At 47.9% G+C, this 20604-nt stretch overlaps 1 protein-coding gene across 2 annotated transcripts; it reads right to left on the bottom strand.

The window, feature by feature from the left end:
* Window positions 1-1014: 1014 nt before the first annotated feature.
* Window positions 1015-16805, bottom strand: LOC308178890 (ubiquitin-conjugating enzyme E2 variant 1). Of its 2 annotated transcripts, XM_080558102.1 has the most exons (5): window positions 16654-16732; window positions 13968-14076; window positions 6507-6655; window positions 3200-3325; window positions 1015-2816 (listed from the first exon to the last, which is right to left on the bottom strand). In XM_080558102.1, the coding sequence occupies exons 2-5, from the start codon at window positions 13972-13974 to the stop codon at window positions 2670-2672; spliced, it is 429 nt and encodes a 142-aa protein (XP_080414228.1). In that variant the 5' UTR covers window positions 13975-14076; window positions 16654-16732; the 3' UTR covers window positions 1015-2669. The 2 variants fall into 2 exon arrangements, with proteins under 2 accessions (XP_080414228.1, XP_080414227.1); XM_080558101.1 differs by lacking the exon at window positions 13968-14076 and having other exon boundaries at window positions 16654-16805.
* Between the last annotated feature and the right edge of the window lie 3799 nt (window positions 16806-20604).

Here is a 20604-nt window from a genome sequence, read left to right as displayed (position 1 = left end):
TCAAGTTTGTATGACAAATTGTGTTAACACAGGACTCTTGCTAGCACAGATCCCAGAGAAGTGTGGTTCAGGTCAAACTCACAGCCTGCAAAGCAAATCAGATGGTTTCAAGGCTTTAGAACCATTACTTGAAATATAAAGGTTGGGGAAGCACCCAACATGCACCAACCATGTCCTCCTGAACAGGACAGGGCTGTTCTTACAACAGCTCTGTACAACAGAGACACCCAGTAACCACACTGTAATGATCGAGCATTGTTCCAGTTCCCATTTAGCATCTTTCGATACCAAGCTATTTCAAAGAAACACACGCACACGATGCTGACAAATATTAGTCTCATTGTCTTCACAGATACCCTCTGAGCTACCACACGACTGGTTAGTATTCCAGGCTAGAAGACAGCAGCAAGTTTCACATATACAGCTCGTTCCCTTGTCATTCCTACACCCAGAAAGAAGCAGGCTTCACCACAACATCGAAGTGAACGCACAACCAGTACCTTCCGGCAATCTTCTTTAGTGGAGACACTTTACACCCGAAAAGGGCAAAATCCTGCAGCCCCGTTTTTATCGAGATTTACAGAGGAGGTCTGCTTTTTACAGTTCACTATTTGAGGAAAAACAGGTAAAATTTCAGGTTGTGAAGTTCTTCTTTAACTTGACAGTGTAGCATGCAACTGTACGTGGATTTGATTTCCTCGGGACTACAGCACACAAAGGTCATCGCAGTAACAGAGCACCTTCAGATAGTACATGTCTAGAAAGTTGTTCCTGCGGTTCCTTATTATCACATAACATTACCAACTGCCAAGTCTATGCAAGTCTGTCTGAGGTTTCAACTAAAAATAAAGGTTCTCCTTGGCACAGCAGCAGCAGCAAGATAAAGACAATTGCCTTTCACCACCAGTTTACATACTGTTAGCTACGTGTGATCTGTAGGAAGATACTTCCAACAAATCCAAAATTCCATAAGGGATCAAAGTTCTAAACATAAATACAATTAAAGCCTTCTAATATTAATGCACACGTTTTATTATATTAAAATCAGGCAATGGTCTGATACAATAAAAAGGCTGCTTATGGAATACTGTTAAACTTTAATTACAGAGGATGTTAAATCCTTACAACTAATATTTTCCTCAAAAGAGTTAATGGAAACATCAATTGTTCATTGACTTGATAGCTGCTGCTTTCAAATGTGTTTATTTTTCTTTTTTTTTTCTTTTTTTTCTTTTCATTTTTTTTTTTTACACAAACACTAAATTTTTTCATAAAACTTCGGACACACTAGGTTGTTTGTATGTAAGCTTGCATCCACATTTCAGCAGTTAGTGGTCCAAAACAGTAAAACAGAAAAGGCAGTGATTTGCCAGGATGCAAAGCCAGTAAAGGTCCTTAATCTGCTGTACGCACCACTTCCCCAGCATCTTCACTGAGGGGTTTTCACCTCCGAGACTTAACAGAATCCTACTGAAGTCTACACTGACTTGATTTGTCTGTCAGATCTTTAAAAGGGCCAAACATAAGTGCCGTGTTTTAGTTAATTAACATTCTGGGGTCAATCCAAAGCACCAAAATACAACTATTCGAGTTGGAGTGTGTGTTTAGTCTGGACGTGCAGAGCTTCCCCGTTAAAGTCTGGCAGCAGAAGATTTGGGCAATCCTGGTAAATGACTGCTCTTTTCACCAAAAGCCTGTCTATTCACATCAGCCGTGGCCAGCTTGGCGGTGTGGCAGCAGTGCCAGAGGGGCAGGGAAAATCCCAGTTTGCAAGCAGAATAGATACTCTTGTTTCCCAGGCTGGTGAAGACTAAACTTGTTGCAAAACCAGAACAATAAGCAGGAGGGAACAGGTCAAGTTATTGCCCCAACGCTTACCCCTGCTGTCCAGGGGTGAGAAGAGTCACAAAGAGGGGCAAAAAGAAAGCAGCACCCCACTAAAAAGAGGGGAAGAGGGAAGAGATTAAAAGAACCCTGAATCCCTCACCCAATGCCCACGTTACTGGTGAGGGGGACCAGGAAGAGAAATACAATCTATGCCTTGGCAAAAGGGAAGAAGGAAAGCTTGCCCCAGATTATCAGGGCATTTAAAAAAATACAAAAACAAAAATGACCACAGTCACATTCAGCCTTTACTAGAGATAGCACAAAGGGAGGGATGACTGAGGTTAGCACACATCCCCGTTAGTAGTCCGTATAGCCCAGTGTAGAACTGGAAGCAAAAACCTTTGTGTCTACTCTAATAAACAGCCCTGAGCTTCGACTCTATTGCAAAAGACAGAAAAAGAAAAAAAAAAAAGAAAAAAAAAAAAAGAAAAAACAACCCAGGCCAGACACACAGCAAGGTGATTGTGGGATGTATGCTTTCACAGTTAAGTTAGATGTGCCACACTGGTCTTGACAGTAATAAATTTAAATAGACTTTTCCTGATACCAGAAGTTCAGCTATGTGGACAGTGGTTACACGACAGGATTATTTGTTATAGCACAACTTATATTTCAAATGAAAAAATTAGTATCATTTACAGTATCTCAAGAAAAACCTCCTTTGAATGGGAACTTCCTTTCCAGTATTTTGAGGTCTACAAGATGCATCTAGAAAATTTACTACTGTGGAAAATGAAGACAGCTTAAATTGAATAAAGGGGGCATGATTTTTTTTTTTTTAATTAATTGCTGTAACATTGTCCTTCAGGTGGCTGAGGAAGTTTCATATTTTCTTTAGACATCATTAGACGCCGAAGCTCTTGCAGAACAACTTTGATACTATAAGAATTCTGCCATTTTGCTAGGACTGATATGGCTCTGGGGTCCACCTAAAATAGACAAAAACACCATTCCCGTCAGAATCAATAATTTTGATACACTTAACTCCCCCACGCACCCTCCACTTAAAGATCCTTTAAGAAGTCTGTGTGAGAGAAACCAAAGAAAGCAAAAGCAAGCATTTTTTTTCTGAAAGAGTAATAAATCCACACAGGACAAAACTATTTGCGAGTTGCAAATGGACAGGGAAATTCCACATTTTGAATCCAGAATATACTTGGCTTGTGTACTTCCCTCCTACCCCCCCTTTCCTTCTACTCAAAGAAAATGGTACCAGCAAGTAACAAGTATTTAAGCAAGTTGCAAGTGTAAAGCATTAATTTGAAGCTGCACATGAAAACCATGTAAAATGAATAAAAACCAAAAAACTTACCACTCCATTAGAACTATTTACTCCATTCATATTAATTTTTGTTACAAATCTTACAAATGGAGGTGCTTCTGGATACTTAGGCCCACATTCTATTTTAAGGCTGTATATTCTGTTTTCATAAATTGTCTGAGGGGAAAAGAAAGGGGGGGAACAGTTACATCAGGCAGTTCAACAATCATTTGGTTAAAGCAGTGGTTATTTCAGGGACACAAACCGCCAAACAGAAGGGCAGCCACTTACACACTGTGCAGGCTACCTCTGTTTTGGGTTCATTTTTACAATATTCAGAGTATTAAATGTTGCTCTTCAGGAATTAGCTTAGACAGCTATCTACAGTTGGCCTGTCCTAGAACTACACTTAAAAGTGTTCTTTGGTCATAACCCAATGCGACAGTTCTCAGAAAGGGAATGCTCCAAGATTCACTAAGTTTCAAAGAACAGCCTGATCCCAGGCAGCAGCAGCACTTCGTCTCCACAGCAGGAGCAGTTAAATACTTTAACAGCTACTAAAAGGAATCCTGATTTTTTAACTAGCTAATAGATGTGTGTAGAAAAGAGACAAATGTAACAAGGGTACACTGATTCTTCAATATTTAAAAGTAATTAAAAGAAACAACAACAGTTATTCTGCAGTCTGGGAACACAGGATATTTCTGATGTGCCAGTACGGTGCAGCCTGGCACCGAGCTCCAGCTGAGCCAGGCAAAGCAGGGAACAGAAGCTTTTAACAGGAACAGGATCATCACGGGGAAGTTTAGGCAGGCAAGCTGTCCAGATCTAGAGTTTCTTACACATTTCCTCCATCTTCAACATTGCAGTGAACACTAAACGCACAAGGCACTGACCAAGAGCAAAAATTCCAGGCTACCACGTGAGCGCAGAAGCCCAGAACCAGGTACCGGCTCCCGCCTCACCTGCTGCAGCACAGCATCATGCCTCCACTGGGGTCTTGAAAACAGCTGCCCGGCACACAAAAATTTCTCCTTGATACAGAATTCAGTGCGATCCTTTTCAAGGGCTTGTTATGCCCAACTTAATATTTCTCTTGATACTAATGAGCGTTTTGATGCAAGCCGTTATCAGAAACCCCCACCAGCATCTGACTTCCTGATTCAGCTGCTCCACATCCGTGGAAATCAAGTGGCCTAACCCAGCCTGCAGCCACCCACCGCGGCAGCAGCACCCCTTCAGAGCGGCCCCTCCAGCGCCTTGGCCAGCCAGGCTTTCATATGCCCGGCCAGGATGGTGGCAAACCAAATGCTGTCACAAAGTCTGGGGGGAAAAAAGTCACCTGCCAGCTCAGCTTGGACTTCCTCTGTCTCCCAGCGGAGCCCCTGATTGTGCTTTGTGCGCAGAGTTAACAGCACAGAGGTTCGGGGAGTGCTTTAGGGTCTTTGCAAACGGCCACGTCACATTAAGACTAGTGAATGGAAATCCTTGACCATGCACATGTCTATAGCCAATATAAAATAGGCGCAGACAAAGCTGAAGTTTTGACAGTGCCACTGTTTTTAAATAGCTCGTACAAACAAGATGAATCACTGGCTGCGAAACCATCCGCAGTCTGGGAAGGAGACGCATGCTTCCATGTATGGTAGCAGGGACACTCCGAGCAGCAGCTCGCATCCAGCTCTGCACTACAACTCGCTTTTCCCTCCAGGATGCCCAACATCAGACTCTTCCACCTGCTGCAAGTGTGATTTTTCCTACCCAGAGGAAACCAGGAGTTTTGATCTCTTTTTCCAGAGCCAGTATTGCCCACATCCTATTAAGAAAAAATGGTACTAATAGAACCGCGTGTGAACAGTTCTAAAAACAGAAGAAGCTCCTAGCAAACAAGAATGTCTGAAAGTTCCCAGAATTTCTCTCAATACAGCCTGTGGCTTTTGAGCAATTAGCTGAATTCTAGAAGTCCAGACACTTTTGGGGAAAAAAAAGTATTTATAAATGTGTCAGAAAGATAAAGGAGGCACAGCTGAATAATCTTCTGTAATAGTCCTCTGGCCTTGGCTGGGAGTATGACATGAACTACAGATTTCTGTCACTGCTGACAAGTCAACATCTGCTTATTTGCTCATTTCTGTTCCTATTTAAATTTCTAAATTAGATTTCAAGGTTGCTTAAATTTTGCTTAACGTGTATGAACACAGTGGCTGTTCTTTACAATCCTAATGTAAGCTCATTAAAGCTCTCGTAATGTTCTAAAATCAAATGCCATTCTGGGAAAAAATTTGGGCATATCACAACCAAATGAAATGATCACAACTGGGGAGATGTTAACAATAGCAGACAAAAAGCAAAGAACACTTCTGAATGCGGTACAAAATACTGCACACATAATGCTGTTATAATATTAATTTTTGCACAAGCTCATCTTGAGTCAGAAAAGGCAACTGATAGAGTGGAAGCACATCGGGCAGCAGAGTGATTAAAGGCGTGTAAACATTTCCATATTGATAACACTGGAATTTTTGAGAAGCGAATGTGAGGCCAGATACAAAGGACAACATACACTACTGCAGGAAGGAGAAATAGCTACTTGCACTTCATGGCAAGGATAATAAGGAAACAGAACAGGGATACACAGTAAAACTGGAGACGAGGGACGTTCGGTTTTTAGAATACATGCATACGTATGATTTAGCCCTAACGTTCACTGCCATGGAGTAGAGACCCACAGTTTAGTAAGGGTTTGGCATTGGGCGTGGGGTGGAGAGAATATGCAGCGATGCTATCACAAAGACCATGGTAGCATTATGAGACACTACTTTGGGAGAGACCATTCAGAAAAGTAACTGAATTCATTAAAATTCAAGTTTCCTGAGTTAGCTGAAACTGTAAAAGAGCAAGTCAGTACTGCTGCAGTGAAAACAAACTCCGTAAATTCAACAAGGAACAGCAGAAAGACTAGCAGTACTGAACAAAACATCCAGGTTTTACCTACAGTAGCTCCATATGTAATCTCACTAGCCGAAGGATTTTAAACCTTGCTGTATTTAAGAGTACAGGCTACTAGAATCCTGGAATCTCAAAAGTTATGTCTTAATGAATCTGTAAATATAAAGCAGACATGTAACAGAACTAACCAGAGAAAGGTACTAAAAATATTCCAGATCATAAGCAGAAAGACATACAGATACATAAACCCATTATTATATGCAAGCCGATCCTTCAACGTAAGTCACTTGCTGAAGCATTTTGTCACTTTATTTGTGTTTCACTTGTTTTCTACTTCAGTGGTTAGATTAAGGGAAGGAAAAGGGTACGAAAGAAAGAAGTAACACTAGTATTTTAAGTGGATGCTTACTCTTGGAGGTCCAATAATCATTCCTGTCCATCTTGTGAGTGTCATATCTTCATCGTCTTCAAGGCCCCAGCTAACTGTTCCATCACCTACTCCTTTTTGACCTTCTTCAAGTTCTTCCAACAGACGAAAATTACGAGGAACTTTTACTCCTAAAAATAACCACAGAAGTATTTTGAGTAAAACACATAAAATTGCCACTGTTTTTGAATGGTAATACTTCAACAGTCTGAAGAAGATATCCTCGTATTTAGCTTGGATTTTTCAAGCAGTACCAAATATGCTAGGAGCATGATATGCCAGATATTAGAGCAGGCAGTAAAATGGAAGGAAATGTCTGTAACCATTCAGAGATACAAACAGTTCTATGGAGCTCTAATTAGCACTTGTCTATAAGATCTATAGTACAAGAATTTGCAAGACTCTATAAAATGCGTGATGTCAAGCCTCCCATGGTGTCGTCTCTCAGAGCTTTTAAAAACACCACTCAAACCAAATGAAACTCTTTCATAACATTAGTAGGTTAATGTGAAGTTAATTTAAGTGGGCTCTGTCGGTAGCAATATTGTCCTTTGTGCTTATGGCCTCTATCACCAAAGAATTTCAGCACTTAATTGCTAGCACATTTATCTCCAAAACACACAGCAAAATAATGGAAATTTTTTTTATCCCCATTACATTAATGGGAAACAACGGCACAGAGAGCTTAAGTGAGATACCCAAGGTCACACACTACGGCTGTGCTGAAGGAGCTCAGGCCACATGGCACTCCATTATTCATTCTTCTTCCAGATGTCCATACCTCAGCCACCACAAAACATGTGCTCTAGGCCACCACTTCTCCTTCAAAGTACCTGTGCAAAGCACGCTTCTTCACAAAAGAAACAAAATTATTGCCAGGATATTTTTAATGCAGTTATTTTCACCTGACATACAAAAAGAAAAAGGTTGAATTTGGGGTTTGGATTTCTTTTTCCCTCAATAGTCCAAGATTAACTATTCACCAGCACGCGGTAGCAGAAAATCATAATGAATCCCCTTATTTATCGTTGCTGATTTAGTACAGCAGAAGAATGGGTAATTAGCCCTGAAGCACACGAAGTGAACCCCGTGGACTCCTCCGTAAGAAGTCAGCTCTTCCAGCATCCACGGCATACCGCAAGCGTAACAGGACATGAGGCAGAGACCAAGCAAGAGCTTTGAAAGTCATCTCTGGAGCTGATTGAAAGCATGGAAAATAGAGGATGTAAGGCTTTGTGAAATGTAGCAGTGCTTCAAGTCTAGAAGACACTTCTCTGGTGTCTTTGCAATCCCCTTTAAGGTTGACCCGAATGACCTAAAGAAACTAAATGTCGACGTTGATTTTGCTGCGTGATCAGAGTTGCCAACATTACATTCACTACAAAGCAAGCATAAAAGAAATTTAAAAAGTAAATTACTGATGGAATTAGTTTGTTGGCCAGTTTGATACCACATCTGAAATACTCATGTTCCAGAATATGCTGGGAGAAAACGATGCAATTACACAGCTGTAGCGAGGGTATGATGAGGAACCCAGGCCCAGACGAGAGGCATCAGATGGCCCCACCAGACCTGCACCAGCTGCACCACACCAAACGAATTAGGGGCAGCTGAGCACAATCCCAACACCAAATCCACATCTTTAACTACCGGTGAGGCTGCGCTGTTTCCATGGCTGCTGAGTAACGCAAGTCTTTGGCTGGGAAAGGAAATGAGTCAGCTGGGGCTGGTGAAGCCATCACCACCAGGTGAACCCGGCCCCAGCCCCGAGCAGGAACAGGACCTCCTGGAGACCACGGGCACGACAACTCCAGCACCCACCCCTCAAGTCTTCAGCTTATCGTGGATTTGGCACACCTTGGGCACAGACAGGCGCAAGTACCCGAATTACACCAGACTAGCCAGCCCGCTTTGACCACGTTCCCCGCGGTGCGGTGAAGGGAGGCAGAGAAGAGCGCAGCCTGACTGCAGCGCGGAGGCCGAGCGAAGCAGATGCGGCGCGTGCTGGAGTCAGCCCGGTGCTGAAGGTGCCGGTTACACACGGCATGGGTTTCGCAGCGCTTCCTGCAGCTGCTGCCCGCGGTGACTCAGGGCCCCGCCACGGGCCAAGCGGCTGCCCGGGCGGCCCTGCCTGCTGGCACGCTGTGAATGGAGCCGCCAGCGCAGACAGCCTGTGGGGACGGCCCAACGTCCTTCTGGAGGGAGGAACCCCACCCTCGCCCGTCACAGAAACGCTCAGACAATGCAGGTTGCACCACAAAGGAAGCCGTGGGTGCTATTATTAGAAACCCAGGGCGAAACTCCCCGCTTACAGAAGCAGTCAGCTGGAGCGAGCAGGAGAGCTGCCTCGAATTTGTGGGGTTACCAAAAAAACCCTCTTCTGGACCACAACATCATGATGCTCAACAAGTGTGATCCGAGTCTCTCTACTCTTTGGAGCTCGGTAACACCAAGGTAACTTACTGAGATTTCTTAGACCAAGAAAATAGCCCAGGAGGGCTCAACACCACGGTGGAAGCACTGCCTGCCTTACGGAAAGCACACAGGGCACACACTGAAGAAGAAAACCAGAAATATCAACTACCTACCCCACCTCTGAGCATCATGTTCACTGCATAAGGCAGGAATCCTGAGCAAAGAAAATGATGTGACGTGTAATTAAAAATTACACCGTCGTGTACATGTTCAGTGAGGCCGCAACCGGACCAAAAGGCAGCCTGAATTCTGACACTTGCTAACCAGAGCTAGGCTTGGGTTGGCAAAGTTATGGGAGGAGAAGACAACTTGGTTTCAGAGCTCTCCCAAGGCACGGCTGCTTTGATTCAGCATGAATCAGACTCAGCGTGAATCAGAGCCCTAAAACACTCACACAGGAATTTCAAGGTCTCTGATAGCTCAGGAGCCTGCAGAGAGCTAGTCCCATCGTACTCTGGCTGCCATCGCACGGCAGTCGTTAAGGTAAGCCTTTGGTAATTCCACAGCACCTGCCTACCTGTGAGCACTGCGGGACCACTCGCGGCAAAGAGAGGAGGGAAAAGCGAAGAACGTGTATCCGTAACTTTATGCTCCTCGCAGAAAAAAAAAAATCACAGGAGACAGTTGGTCACTTCATAGCACGTCACGCCGTGCGACAGCACTCTTGCTTTCTCAAGAAGTTTTATGTCCGTGCCCAAGCAGCGAGGCGTGGGTGGAAGAGCAGCACCTCAGCACCACGCACGGCCCGTCCACGGGCACAGAGCTGTAGGTCAGCTCCCTCCTCAACACGTTCCCGGGAGACTCGACAGGGAGAAAAACAGACTCGTACATACATAACAGATTACGACCATATGATCACAAATGCTTTAAGTCATTTCTAACTAATCTGCACCCACGCCAGGCAGAGGAACAGGCCAGATGCCCGCCCCGGTCAGCCTGGCAGGCTGCACGAAGCCGCCAGGCCAAGCCAGGCTGCCCATGCGCACGGGTCAGCCACCACGTCCCGCTGGGGCCTCAACGGCCAAAGCCAAGCAAAATTTATCATTTGTGGCTGCGTGCAAACATATCATCATCATGTCTGCTGTCCACCAGAATTCCTAGAAAGGGATCTGATCCGCTCCATGCACCCACACCACTTGCCAAACTACGCCCGTGGCTATCCCAGGGCAGTCCCCACGACAGATGCCCTGCGCCAGCCGAGCCGAGCAGCGCGTCGTGTCCCGGCCCCTCGCAGCGACCTCTGCAGCACAGCTCTGGAGACCTCCAAGGCACTACCCAAACCAACCTGCTTGTCTGACGGTCATTCCTTTAACACGAGAAAACCTAAGTAAAGTAAGAGGTGATTAAAAAGTAATCAGGTTGTCAAAATTACTTCCGCTTACGGATTTAATTTAGCCTTTGCTGCGGCTTGGGAAGGCTCTCAGAAGGTGACTTCATCTACAATACAAGCACACAGCTAGCCTGACCTCACAGAACTATACAGAAACACAACTGAAGAAACATTTCAGAGCAAAAGGGGATACTTACCTTCCATCACAAGAGCAAACCTAGGAAAGCTCAGTTATAACGGTACTGCCCAGGTAAGGTCTCCAGCTACCCAGGTTTGTCCAGGCTCTGCAGATAAAGTTCGCCTTTCAGTAAATTTGCAGACACGAAGCCTCACCTGGACACTTATTCACCAGTTACCAGAGGTTCATCAAATATTACTATGGGGAACTAGAGAATAAAACCCAATCACAGGCCAGGCGTTCTGGAAGGTCAAGACGTGAATTTACAGAATTTGACGTTGCAGTTCAGGAGCTGCTAGGCTGCAGGTGGCATCCTCTTCAGCCTCAGACAGACTTGGAGCCTTTTATTTTCCTTTTCAAAGATTCCACCAAACACCAGCCCCGCTGCAGGGAGCAGAACTGATGAGCATTCCTTAGCCAGGCACCTCACTGAAGGGAATGAGACACGGACTCCTGATGGCTCTTGAACAGAAGACCTTTATTGCCATTTTTCACCACTACATATACTTTCCCCGAACCCCCCGCGCCGTCCACACGCCCGAATCTGTCACACAACTGGTTAGAGACCCTCAGACACGCGCCTCGAGCCAGCCAGCAACTGGCCACTGCCCAAAGCTCGTCTTTAACACTGCAGCCAAGTTATTTATCTCGACCTTGCTCAAGTTTTTGTTTCTATCGCTTATTTCCTCATTATCTCTAATTCAGGGACGTGTGAAACGGCGCAAAGCCACCTGCGAATTCCTTCCCCACATCTCACCACTGGGCTGCTTCCTAAGCAAGGAGCTGCGAGGCTGCCAGACAGCAAACTGACACGGGGCGAGAGGAGTGTGACTGCGCCTGCTGGCATCTCTTTACGTGATGTTCCGCACCAGGGAAAACAGAGTTATTCCTGCAACACACTTAAATGACAGCTTGGACTTTAAGGACCTTAAAGCACTCTCAGACTCATTTTGTATCACAGCACCAACAAAGATCCGCAGATCCACAGCTTAATCTGTCTTGCGATAGTTTTAAAAATGATCCTACCAGTCTGAGATTTTCTGTCTTATATTTGCACACACTCTTGTGAGACACAAAGCATGTTTTCAACAAGTTAAAAACAACGTTTACTGACTATAATAATCTTTTAATTTTCCCCGGCTATATAGTGGAAGCAATCCCAAAATGAGGCCAATTTTAACTCCGCTTGCTGTTCTAGTTCCTGATTTACACTAATTCAAGAGAACCGAAGTCCATTAACTTTAAACACCTCCGTTGGTAAATGTGTTAAAGCCCCTTCTGTTGCTTACTTCGCTATTCAGCCTTTAACACACCTTTTCCAACATATTTCTCATCTCTCTTCATCTCATCTTCTCATCTCATTTCTCATCTCTCATTTCTCATCTCCCTGCAGAGACTGCCACTATCTAGAAATCTGCTAGCTTATCCTTACAGCACTGCGATTGTAAAAAATAAATAAAGCATTCCTTGTCAAAATGGTACATAAAGCTTTCGAAGTGATGTAATATTTAAAACAATAAAAGGCTTTCAGGAACTGTCACAAAAACTTTCAGGAGACGGGAACTTTAGATTTCCTGCATCTTCTTTACAGTCACTGTTTCCACTCTGATAATGCAGACAGGGCCTGAGATGTTTTGCAGATTCACAATAACTTCTGGAGCACTTGAAGCAATTTAGTGTTCTCTGCCGAGTGTAAGCTAGAGCGCCGCGCCTGTCTTTCAGTGCTTTAAGCACATTACTTGTAAAGAGATGACTTTAAAATGCCTGAGGCAGACTGGCATTATCGCTGAGGTCTGAAGCCAAATAAAGCTTTCCAGCAGCAGGGGAGTTAGAGTCAGATGCGCTCGGTCACTTGTATCAGCTGAAAAGCACAACGCTACCAGCTCAGCTGAAATTTACTCTGGAGAAGTCATCCCAAACTCGTGTCCTGGACAAAATCCGCACACTAAATCCCACCAGGAAAAAGCACCACTTCCTCTTTACGTTGTGAAAAGAAACCATTGTCAGTGCCCACGAGCCGAGCGCTCCCCTCCCAGCTGCGTCTTCCACCCACAAAGCATCGAATTCATACCAACCGCCAAAAGCAGAGCACGCAAGGAGACTCCCGGATTTTAAGATGGGCTTTGAAAAGCAAGACGCTGCGCTGACAGACTGAGGCGACATTACCTGTGCCACAGAGGATGCTAGCTACGGAGCATCCCAGCAGTTTAACACCCAAAAGGGTACAAGCTACGGGGGGCCAGGCAAGGCGCACCCCATCCTGCACCTCGCCCCCGGGCTTCAGGGGGACTGCCCAAACCCCTCAGCAGGTGGGAACAAAGTCATTTTGTCTGGATGCGTGGCTGTTAAAAGCACCCTGACAACCTGAAAATCCAAACCTTAATACACCTCACAACATCTGTCAGTGGTCCACCCTCTACGATCCTAACCCGTGTACACGTTTAATATCCCAATGAATCGTTGTAAGTTCTCCACCAGAACGTCACTCTTCAAATACATTACGTAATCTATATCATTACAGATGAAGAGATATAACTATCTTCTGGTACGATTTTGGAACTATTTGCCTTTTTCCCTACTCCATCCTTGCAGCATTATAAGACACAAAGAGGCTCCGCGATCAACTTTTTCAGCACCTGCTACTTCGCGTGCTCCTATATTCCATCTCATTTAAGAACGCGTAATTCATCTCTCCAGCTTCTCTTCAATTTCTTTTTCCTACCCTCAGGTATTTTACATACAGCCTGAGAAAGCACTTGGTGGCTGGCAATATTTATTTTGAGATAACAATGAATACTGTGTGCCGTACACTCAAAAGGAGACATCACGACCCGTTTACAAAGGCAGGGTGCTCCTTCCATATCCTTCCACAAGCAGGTTCTTCTGCACTGCAGTGGCTGGTTTGCTTTTCACAAGGGTATCTGAGTTTACAGTGACATTACGGGTCCTCCAGCAATTACAAATACATGTTTTTAATACGCTGTACTAAAACCAGTCTGTGCTTTCCTCTCCGTTAGCCATATTAAACCACACACATTGTCACCATCATGCCCATTCCCCTAATGACTTGTCCTTCTGAGGCTCTCCATAATCCTCTGACTTTGAATAACTTAAACCTGGGCAAATCATTTCTCTGCTCTGTTCCTGCAGGCTGGTGGTAAACGCAGCGTCTGCCACCGCCCTGCAACAGACCCCCTAAACAAACCTACAGGAGAACAGCAGGTTAAATCAGGGCATTAACTTTTCCCGTGATGAAAGTTGGAAAAACAGGATGCCACAGGCCAACGTGGCCAGTTTTTGACCCGCTGTAATTACTCTGCCTTTCCACCACGGCTGGGGCACAGCAACGCAGGACAGCGAAGCGGGAGCGGGCCCCACGAGCCCAGCGGGGGCACGGAGCGCCCGCTGAGCCCCGGGGCCCCGAGGCAGCCCTGGCACCGCAGCCAGCTGGGTGTCCTACCTGCCATCCCAGCCTGAAGGACGGGCAGGCGTCGCGGCTTGGGTGTCTGCAGCCTCCTAGGAAGAGCCTTATCGGGATGCTTAAAGGCAGCTCTTTGTTCATATATGAACTGGGAGGAAAGAAGAAAATCCATCATTGGCAACAGGGAATTCTCCTTTAGACAAAGGATACTAGTGGACCTGGTATCATAACATTTTTCCTTCTAAGTATTTCTGTGAGTTTCTTAAATACAAGGTTTGTGTAGTATTAGACAATACTTGTCTCATTTCCAGCATCAGCCCTGACTTCTTTTTTTTTTAAAGTTATATGGACATTTGTTGCCATTTCTTCCTCTGAGTTAGTAGCTGCTTTCAAAGAATGAATAAATAATTTTCACATTCCACCTCTATTTAAGCTCCTTTACTGAACCACCACAAACTTAGGGTATCAAACTGTTGTGGTTTAACCCGGCCGGCAGCTAAGCACGACACAGCCGTTCACTCACCCTCCTCCCTCCCTCTCTGGGATGGGGGTGAGAAACGGGAAAGTAAAGCCGGTGAGTTGAGATAAAGACAGTTTATTAAGACAGACAAATAATAATGGTAATAGTACTACTAATAATAATGTTTACAAACAAGTGATGCACAATGCAAGTGCTCACCACCCGCTGACCGATGCCCAGCCTGTCCCCGCGCAGCCAGCCCCCCACCCCTATATATTGTTTAGCATGCCGTCAGATGGGGTAGAACACCCCTTTGGCCAGTTGGGGTCTGCTGTCCTGGGTCTGTCCCCTCCCAGCTCCTGCTGCACCCCCAGCCTGCTCGCTGGCAGGACAGAGCGAGAAGCCGAAAAGTCCTTGGCTTGGTGTAAGCACTGCTCTGCAACAATTAAAACATCAGCATGTTATCGGCGCTCTTCTCATCCTAATCCAAAACCTAGCATCCTACCAGCTACTAGGAGGAAAATTAACTCTGTCCTAACTGGAACCAGGACACAAACACATTAAAGTGTTTTAAAAATAAATATGAATACATTGAGATGCCACGAAGCAAGCGTTAGCCAAACCTGTTTTACAAAGGCGCAAAGGTACTGAGCTGCTCGCCCAGAGCCCCACAGCGAATCAGTCAGTGGTGGAGAACAAAAAGGTGTCACTTCCTGGCTCCGTTCGTACGCGTTAGACAATGCCTTCAGCAGCGTCAGGAGGGAACCACACGAGCTGCACTGCAGTGCACCACCAGCACCAGTAACTGGACACTACATTGTTCTCTTTAGCAGAAAAGGACAATCTCCGTCCTACCTCACTAGAGCAACAGCAAACAGCAGGCCGTCGCTGGAAGGGCAGCCCGTGGTTTACAGCTGGACGGAGCCCTAAGGCTTACATCAACGCATGTCACTGGTCTGTGTGTGAAGGCTCCTCAATACCAAACTTAGGGCTCGCTGCACAAGTTCAGCATTACTGCGACATGTTTTTTTCAAGCCACACACTGATTTTCAGTATGTTTTTCTTCTTGGCAGCAGCAGTTAACCAAACAGGACCTCACGGGTAGCTGCAGTACAGTGCTTGCCTGATGCCCCCATTTTAGAGGCAACAGACTGAGGACTTACTCACATCTACCTGGCTCCGTCCTGCTTTCTGCTTCCAACGCCGAAGACACGAGGCAGCTTTCAGAAGTATGTGAAATAACAGGAAGCAATCCAAAAGACACAATGTGGCTAGCAGATGATGGTTACCTTAACTGTGGCTTATCACAAAGGCAGTTTAGAGCAAAAGGGAAGCTGTGCAGCAGGACTGGCTTTGGTCTCCACCATCGCAGTCCAAGCCTCCTTCCCTCCACGACCACCCAGACCATTAATTCATGAGGCTGCACCGGCTTTAAAAGGAAAACACTTGCCTTGCTCTTCCAGCCAAACCCAAAACGAGAAGTCAGCAGCTTGAACGGATTATTGGGAAAGCACAGTAGCTGGAATAACGTGACATAAGGGGACGGGAAGGCTCCACCACATTTTCCGTGTATTTTAACCAAGCGTTCCCACACCTCGCAATCACGTACTGCCAGGCGCAGATTCTTTTTATAAGCTTGATAGCTACGAATTGTCTGCATCTGAACGTTTAAGAGCTGGCAGCAGCCGTCGATAGAGGCCTATCCACCAGAAGAGCTCCAGCGCCGTTCCTGTCGCGCCCTGAGGCGCAGCCGCTCGCCGCCCTCCCAGCCCAGGCACACCGGGCGCTGCAGGGGCACCTCGCACCCGGCCCGGGCCTGCCGCAGGCCCCTAGGCAGAAGCGGAACCGGCCCGCCGACCCGCAAGGCGCCAGCGGGAAGGGAAGCCCCCGGGCTCCCGCGGCGCCGAGCCCCCGGTGCCCGCTGACGGGCCCCTTCCCGCGGCCCGGGCAGGCGGGAGCAGCTTCCCCGCGGGAAGCCGCGGCCCGGCCCCCCCGCGCCGCTCCCGCGGCCCCCCCCCGCAGGGCGCCCACCCCCGCGGCCCCCCGAGGGCACCGGCGGCTCCGCGCCCGGGGAGGGGGGGGGGCTGTCAGCGCCCGGCCTTCCCCCGACAGGGCCGGGGCGGGCCCCGCGCCGCCCCCGCGCCCCCGGGGGAGCCCCGCGAGGGATCGCGGCCGGGCTCCGCCGCCCCCCGGCCCCCGCCGGCCGCCCCCCGGCCCGCCCGCCGCCCCCGCCGCCCCCCGGCCCGGCGCCCGCCGCCCGCTCACCCGCCGCCGTGGTGGCCGCCATCTTGCGCCGCTGCCGCCGGAGCCCCGCCCCCTGCCCCGCGGCGGCGCGACGCGGGAAGGCGGCGGCGGCGCGGCGCGGGCGGGCGCGCTAAGGGCCGAGGGGAGGAGGAGGAGAGGTTTCTGTGGAGCGCGGAAGGGGGCTGCGAGGCTGCGTCGCGCGGGCGGGCGCGCGGGAGCTGCGCGGGTTTTGCGTGCACGGGGCGGCCTGCGCCTCGGGCACGGGGAGCACAGACCTCGGGCACCCCCCGTGTGCCCGACACCCGCCCGCTTTCGAGCTTTTAACGTCCAGTGGCAATTAATATGAATAATTGGTAAAATGGGTTCATTACGGCCAGAGCGCCAGCAGCATGCAGCGCTCCTGATGTGTTAAAAACGTTCACGCTGTGACAGTCTGAGCTTGTTTATTGCTCCCAAACACCCTCCTATGTTCTCAGCTAAGGAGAATATCAGAACAGGGTACGTCACGTCGCAGAGGACTTCAACGAGCTGCCCTTTGGTTGCTGCCCTACGACGCTCACAGCCGTGCAGTAACTCGCTGGCTGGCGGCACCGCAGGCTGAGCGCCTCCAGGGCAGCCTCCCTCCGGCGCGGAGGACACGAAGTACAGCCACCTACTTCTCCCGGAGCTCCAGGGGGCTGCTGCTGTCCAGCGTGTGGCAACGGAACAGTTTCAGGCAGATACAAATGGGGAAAAGCTGTAGCCAGTGGGACAAAGAACATCATCAGACCTGCGGTGCTGTGCTTTACCTACGGCGCACCTTCCCGTGCCTCCCTACAGCTAATACAGCAATAGGGGGAAAAAAAGTGAAAGGAAATGAATTCTGCTTCGTCTTCAATGCATATTCCAAAAATATTGCCCCTAGACATTATATGGAAATTTTGCAGAAATCATTATGAAGGTAAATGTTTCGGTGACGCATTGCTCTCTGATTCGAGCCCTTCACCCCGTTAAGTCAACTCCAAAGCACGCCGCTCTTAGCAGCAAACGGGGCCGAGGTACTGCTGCTGTCAATTTTTCTTTGAAACTACTTGAAAAATAGCAGTGTTGGTGTCGCTGGTTGGATTTATTTCATTTAATTCTCCTGCTGCAGCATAGACAAGGCTGAGCGTGGTGAGAGAGGAAGAAAGCAGCGAGAAGCTAGGTGGCATGAGAGCCCAGCGAACCTGGCCAGGAGGTGGGGAGCTGGCGCAGAGGAGCTGAAGCCTTCGGTGAGGCAGCTGCTGAGCACCACGACACCAGTGCTGGGGCTCGGGCAGCCACTTCTCTTGCCCCAGCAGGACTGTGAGGTTTTGGGGTGCAAGGCGGGTGGTGATGCAGCCCCCTCCCCTCAAGAGCTCCCCTTCCCCTCTCCGGGCTGGCTGCTAGCCGAGTTCCAGGAGGACGACACACATACATGCATACAGGCACCACACGTCAGCCCAAACCTCCCGCTTTGGCCCTGCTCTGCACAGGGACCAAAGGCAGCATTTGGCGAGCCTGCAGCCGGTGGCCCTGCTCGTGCAAATGGCTGTGGGCCGAAGCAGGCCTTGGGCTTTTATTTTTTTTATAGTTTAGGAACAAAGACATGCTAGAAAGACGCGCTTCTGACAGCACGCTTGTGGTCTCTAGGCTGGCTTAGAGTCCCAGTTCCTCGTCTGGTGTGACTGCTCCGGGTTTATTCCAGCGACCGCTGTGGCAAAGAAGGGGCCCCTCGTCCGTCAGCGGTGTTCCACGAGAGGCTGCACACCAGCAGGGAGAACCCAGTAAGGGATCCAGCAGCAAAATGAAACTTTATTGCAGAAGTCGAGAGACATCAGCAGGCTGAGCAGTTTGAAAGGCATCCACGTGCAGTGTGAAGCAGCACTCGCTGCTGGTTAAGGCAGAGCGGCCGGGCCCGGCACTGCGCGGTGATGTTCACCAGGTAACCTCGCTGCAATGCTGCCCCTGCAGACGAGGCCCAAAACAGCGGTGGGATCACCCTGCAGCAGGGCCCACAGATCTGAAAAGCCACAGCTGCTCCCGCTCGGCCCTTACGCTGCCATGAGCAGCCAGCATGTTAGAGGTGACTGCGGGGCTGGCAGTGGGCAGCACGTTCGGCCTCCTCCCGGAGCTGCGGGGAGCCAGAGGCTGACCAGGAGGCTGACCGTGCCCGGCTGCAGGCGTGGCAGAGACTGAGATCAAACACCCTCTGAAAGCGATGAGTCCAACCGAAACGCAGGCCGTCTCTGGAGTTTAAAAGGTGTGGCTTATTCTGCTTTAGCTCTAATCTGTTCCTAATCAACTTAAGACAAATTCATCTTAAGCCAGATTTACATCTGCTGAGAAGGATCCACGTAGCCCTTTGCTCCAGCACTGCCCTACTGATTTTACAGAAGCATCCACTACTTTAAATAGGTGGAAGTTTGTGGAAACAAACTGGATACCAAAAAATAAGCCAACACAGATGTGTTCATTAATCCTCCCCTTAGGAGCAGAAAGCTCTAGGATTCACCTCCACTCACGGCAGAGGGAAAGCTCAAGGGTTACAAAACCAGGACGTGCTCACAGGCTGCGTGCCTTGCCCCAGCCTGACAAACAGCAGCATTAACACAGACCCAGGGAGACACTTTGAGCTGCCACGGGGTCGAGTGCCGCATTAAACTGTGACAGTGTCACTCAGAGCACGTAAAACAGCATCCAGAGATTAACTGCTGCCCCAGTTTCTTACAATTGAACAGGATTAGCAGGTAGATAGGCACAGCAGCCACCAGTATGAGCAGCTCAGATTTGTTTGCAGCAAGACTGCTGTAAAAGTGGCTGAGAGAAGTTTGGTCAACAAGCAGTTCTTTTACTACACCCTTTAAGTACAAATTCCAGTAACTTGTGTGTTTCAGACCATTTGTTATATACAGTGCAGTATTGCTTTTGATGTGGTGTTTAAGTTCCCAATAAGAGGTAAGCCTTAGCTGACTTGGTGGCCAAGGCTGCATTACACCTGAGCATCCTTCAGGTTCTGTACTGGGTTTTGACACTGGTTTACTTAACTCCAACTGGGGCTGAGCAGGAGGGAGGGGGGGGAAAAAGGGATGAGAAGGGCAGGTGGGAGAAAAACAAGGACTACAAACCTGTTAGAATACGGATTACAGGAGTCCACGAGTCTCGGGGCAGAAGTGGGCATGAATTTAAAATTTTGGTCAAGAGGTAAAAAATAACTACTGCAGATCTTTGTACTCACAGCTTTGTACTCTACACCTCTAAAACTGCAGGACACTCGCACACTGGAAGGGGAGAAGAGGGAGTAGAATTTTTTGCTCTGGACTCAATGGTTTGCATCCCACTGCAGCAGCATTCGGCATCTTTTTAATTCAACACCTGTTATACCAAAGAAATTTAAAACAAGTTTCAGCCACAAATTGTGAATACTACTAGATCTAACTTAACTGATTTGGAGTAAAAATCACTGCAGTGACTTGCACAGTAGGGGACGTTACCCTTTTTCTCACCTAAATATTCACATCTCAGGTTGTAATACACAACAGTCAGTGCCTGGAAACTAGAACAAGCAGTGATAGAACTACTAGTAGGATCTACTTTGAACTCCACAAATTTGGCACAGAATCAAACGTCTTAAATATCTGTATCTGGGAGAAGTAGGCGATAATTTACAAAGAACTTGCGAGCCTGCAACAACGTTCCCTAACCAAGCTTGCAGACTCCTGCCTGCTCTCCCCAGCGACTCATGAATGCACAGCCTTCTTCACTAAGGCTTATGATGGAGGGCCTGGGGAGACCTCCCCTTTTCAACAAAGGCAATATAAAATTATACAGCTGTTTACCCCAATAGCAGCATTTAAAGAGTACTCCTTCCTCTTCCCCACTTACAACTAAATGCTTACTGAAGTAGAAGCATTCTTTACTGTCAAATCTACGTGGATACACAATATTGACTATGGCAACTGGAGACAGTTTCAC

The sequence above is a fragment of the Anser brachyrhynchus genome (genome assembly GCF_964034855.1).
Source record: "Anser brachyrhynchus genome assembly, chromosome: 16".
Classification (NCBI taxonomy): Eukaryota; Metazoa; Chordata; class Aves; order Anseriformes; family Anatidae; genus Anser; species Anser brachyrhynchus.
Note: the sequence above shows the minus strand (reverse complement) of the source record. Positions and strands in the feature narration are given on the sequence as shown.